Below are 3,319 nucleotides of genomic sequence, written 5' to 3'. Positions count from 1 at the left end.
ACATCAAGCTGTGATTCATCTCCCTGACTGGGGCTTCTTTTTGGAGGTCCAGTCAAGCAGCTAATAGGGAAACATCATGTGAATCATTGTCCCCCACCATGAAATCGGGGACGGGACTGTGGATCTGTCTCCGTCCATCCGTCCATTCCTACGTTAGTCACAAGCGATATCACAGAGAGCACTGACCCGATTTTGACTAAACTTGGGTGAATGATGCGTCTTGCCATAGAGAGCCGGCATTTATAACATTACACTGGATTGGCCCAAGGGGGGAGCGATAGTAATTAACTTGTAGAATAATAGTGAAGACATCAGAACTATGAAATAACACATATGGAATCAAGCAGTAACCAAAAAAGTGTTAAACAAATCAAAATATATTTTATATTTAAGATTCTTCAAATAGCCACCCTTTGCCTTGATGACAACTTTGCACACTCTTGGCATTCTCTCAACCAGCTTCACCTGGAATGCTTTTCCAACAGTCTTGAAGGAGTTCCCACATACAGTGGGGAGAACAAGTATTTGATACACTGCCGATGTTGCAGGTTTTCCTACTTACAAAGCATGTAGAGGTCTGTAATTTTTATCATAGGTACACTTCAACTGTGAGAGACGGAATCTAAAACAAAAATCCAGAAAATCACATTGTATGATTTTTAAATAGTTAATTTGCATTAAACCAGGTGGTAAGGGTAGGTAACAACACATCTGCCACGCTGATCCTCAACACGGGGACCCCTCAGGGGTGCGTGCTCAGTCCCCTCCTGTACTCCCTGTTCACCCATGACTGCATGGCCAGGCACGACTCCAACACCATCATTAAGTTTGCAGACGACACAACAGTGGTAGGCCTGATCACCGACAATGATGAGACAGCCTATAGGGAGGAGGTCAGAGACCTGGCCGTGTGGTGCCAGGACAACAACCTCTCCCTCAATGTGATCAAGACAAAGGAGATGATTGTGGACTACAGGAAAAAGAGGATTGATCACGCCCCCATTCTCATGGACAGGGCTGTAGTGGAGCAGGTTGAGAGTTTCAAGTTCCTTGGTGTCCACATCACCAACAAACTATCATGGTCCAAACACACCAAGACAGTCGTGAAGAGGGCACGACAAAGCCTATTCCCCTTCAGGAGGCTGAAAATATTTGGTATGGGTCCTCAGATCCTCAAAAAGTTATACAGCTGCACCATCGAGAGCATCCTGACTGGTTGCATCACTCTCTGGTATGGCAACTGCTCAGCCTCCGACCGCAAGGCACTGCAGAGGGTAGTGCGTATGGCCCAGTTCCCCCCCCCCCCCCCCCCCCCCCCTCTTTTACGCTGCTGCTACTCTCTGTTTATCTCTGTTTATTATCTATGCATAGTCACTTTAATAACTCTACCTACATGTACATATTATCTCAATTACCTCGACTAACCGCTGCCCCCTCACATTGCCTCTGTACCGTTACCCCCTGTATATACAGTTGCTCTGGATAAGAGCGTCTGCTAAATGACTAAAATTTATATAGCCTTGTTACTGTTATTTTACTGCTGCTCTTTAATTATTTGTACTTACCTATTTTTTACTTAACACTTATTTTTCTTAAAACTGCATTGTTGGTTAAGGCATTGTAAGTAAGCATTTCACTGTAAGGTCTACACCTGTTGTATTCGGGTCATGTGACAAATACAATTTGATTTGATTTGATTTGATTAGCTTGAACGCATTAAGAAGGAAAGAAATTCCACAAATTAACTTTTAACAAGGCACACCTGTTAATTGAAATGCATTCCAGGTGACTACCTCATGAAGCTGGTTGAGAGAATGCCAAGAGTGTGCAATGCTGTCATCAAGGCAAAGGGTGGCTATTTGAAGAATCTCAAATATAAAATATGTTTTGATTTGTTTAACACTTTTTTTAGTTACTACATGATTCCATATGTGTTATTTCATAGTTTTGATGTCTTCACTATTATTCTACAATGTAGAAAATAGTTAAAATAAAGAAAAACCCTTGAATGAGTAGGTGTGTCCAAACCTTTGACCGGTAGTGTGTATATATATATATACATATATATAGAGAGAGAGACACACAGAGAGAGAGAGAGAGAGAGAGAAGAGAGAAGAGAGAACAGAGAAGAGAGAAGAGAGAGAGAGAGAGAGAGAGAGAGAGAGAGAGAGAGAGAGAGAGAGAGAGAGAGAGAGAGAGAGAGAGAGAGAGAGAGAGAGAGAGAGAGAATGAGATCACTGAAGCAGTGAGTTATGAATTATGTAAGCGTTTCATCTGTGTTTGGGAAAAACCTCTATCTTGAGAAGCAGAAGCCTTCTGTCTTTCTATAATATTTCTCTCTTTGCTGTTCCTCTCCAAGACCACACAATATATTCATATGTTCTTTATTGCTTGTGGATTGTTAATCTAATAAACAAGGATTTCTTTGTACATATCAGATACATTTATTTGAATCTTGGGATATTACCAGCAGTCAGTAACGCAATCATGTCTTACTCTGACCTCTCTCCTTCTCCAGTGTGCTCTGATCTGCTGAAAGAACATGGATGTATCTGGAGGCCAGCAGCAGTATGGAGGATCTAAGAAGAGAGTGAAGATCCACCCCAACGCTGTCACAGTGAAATACGCCACCCACTTCCCCCAGCCTGGAGACGAGGGTTACGACGATGCTCCCTCCTTTGAGGACTTTGGTTCGTTTGCAGAGGCCAGCCCTGCTAAGAGACTGGTGACAGACAGTAGTAGAAGGACTGTCTTTGGCACAATGGAGAACCCCAGGCCGTTAGGGGGAGGGGTGGAGCCCCAGAGCAGGGACAAGGGGGTGGGGGGGCAGCTGGCCAGCTTCGGGGAGGCCAACGTCCTGGCGTCCCGGGTCACCTGGATGGCGTTGTTCGGGGCAGCAGTGGCTCACGGCTGCGTTGCTCTCATCACACGGCTGGCAGCGGACCGCTCCAAAGTGCCGTCCCTGGAGCTGATTTTCATCCGGTCTGTGATCCAGGTCCTGTCCATCGTGGTGGTGTTCTATAACCAGGAGGCCCCCTTCGGCCCCAAGGGGTACCGCCTCCGCCTCTTCTTCTATGGTGTCTGCAACGTCATCTCCATCACCTGCGCCTACACCGCCTTCGCCATCGTGCCGCCCAGCAACGGCACCATCATGTGGCGCGCCACCACCACGGTGTTCAGCGGCGTGATGGCCTTCCTGTTGTTAGACGAGCGGCTGGGCTACACAGACGTGGTGACGGTGGTGGGCAGCGTGTTCGGCCTGTGTCTCGTCATGATCCCCAACGTGGCCGACGAGGAGAAGTCCCGCCTCACCTTCTGG

The 3,319-nt window shown here is 46.4% G+C and overlaps 1 protein-coding gene across 1 annotated transcript; it reads left to right on the top strand.

Annotated features, from left to right (window-relative positions):
* Positions 1-2,542: 2,542 nt before the first annotated feature.
* On the top strand, positions 2,543-3,316 carry LOC311115491 (solute carrier family 35 member G2-like; the record flags this gene model as incomplete). The annotated part of the gene is made up of 1 exon (XM_084190658.1): positions 2,543-3,316. A coding segment is annotated over one exon (774 nt), but the record flags the coding sequence as incomplete, so codon positions are not given.
* Between the last annotated feature and the right edge of the window lie 3 nt (positions 3,317-3,319).

This window comes from Coregonus lavaretus (assembly GCF_964263955.1).
Source record: "Coregonus lavaretus genome assembly, contig: HAP1_SCAFFOLD_3113, whole genome shotgun sequence".
In the NCBI taxonomy this organism is placed as follows: Eukaryota; Metazoa; Chordata; class Actinopteri; order Salmoniformes; family Salmonidae; genus Coregonus; species Coregonus lavaretus.
The sequence above is the reverse complement of the archived record's forward strand: the minus strand, read 5'-3'. Positions and strand labels throughout refer to the sequence as shown.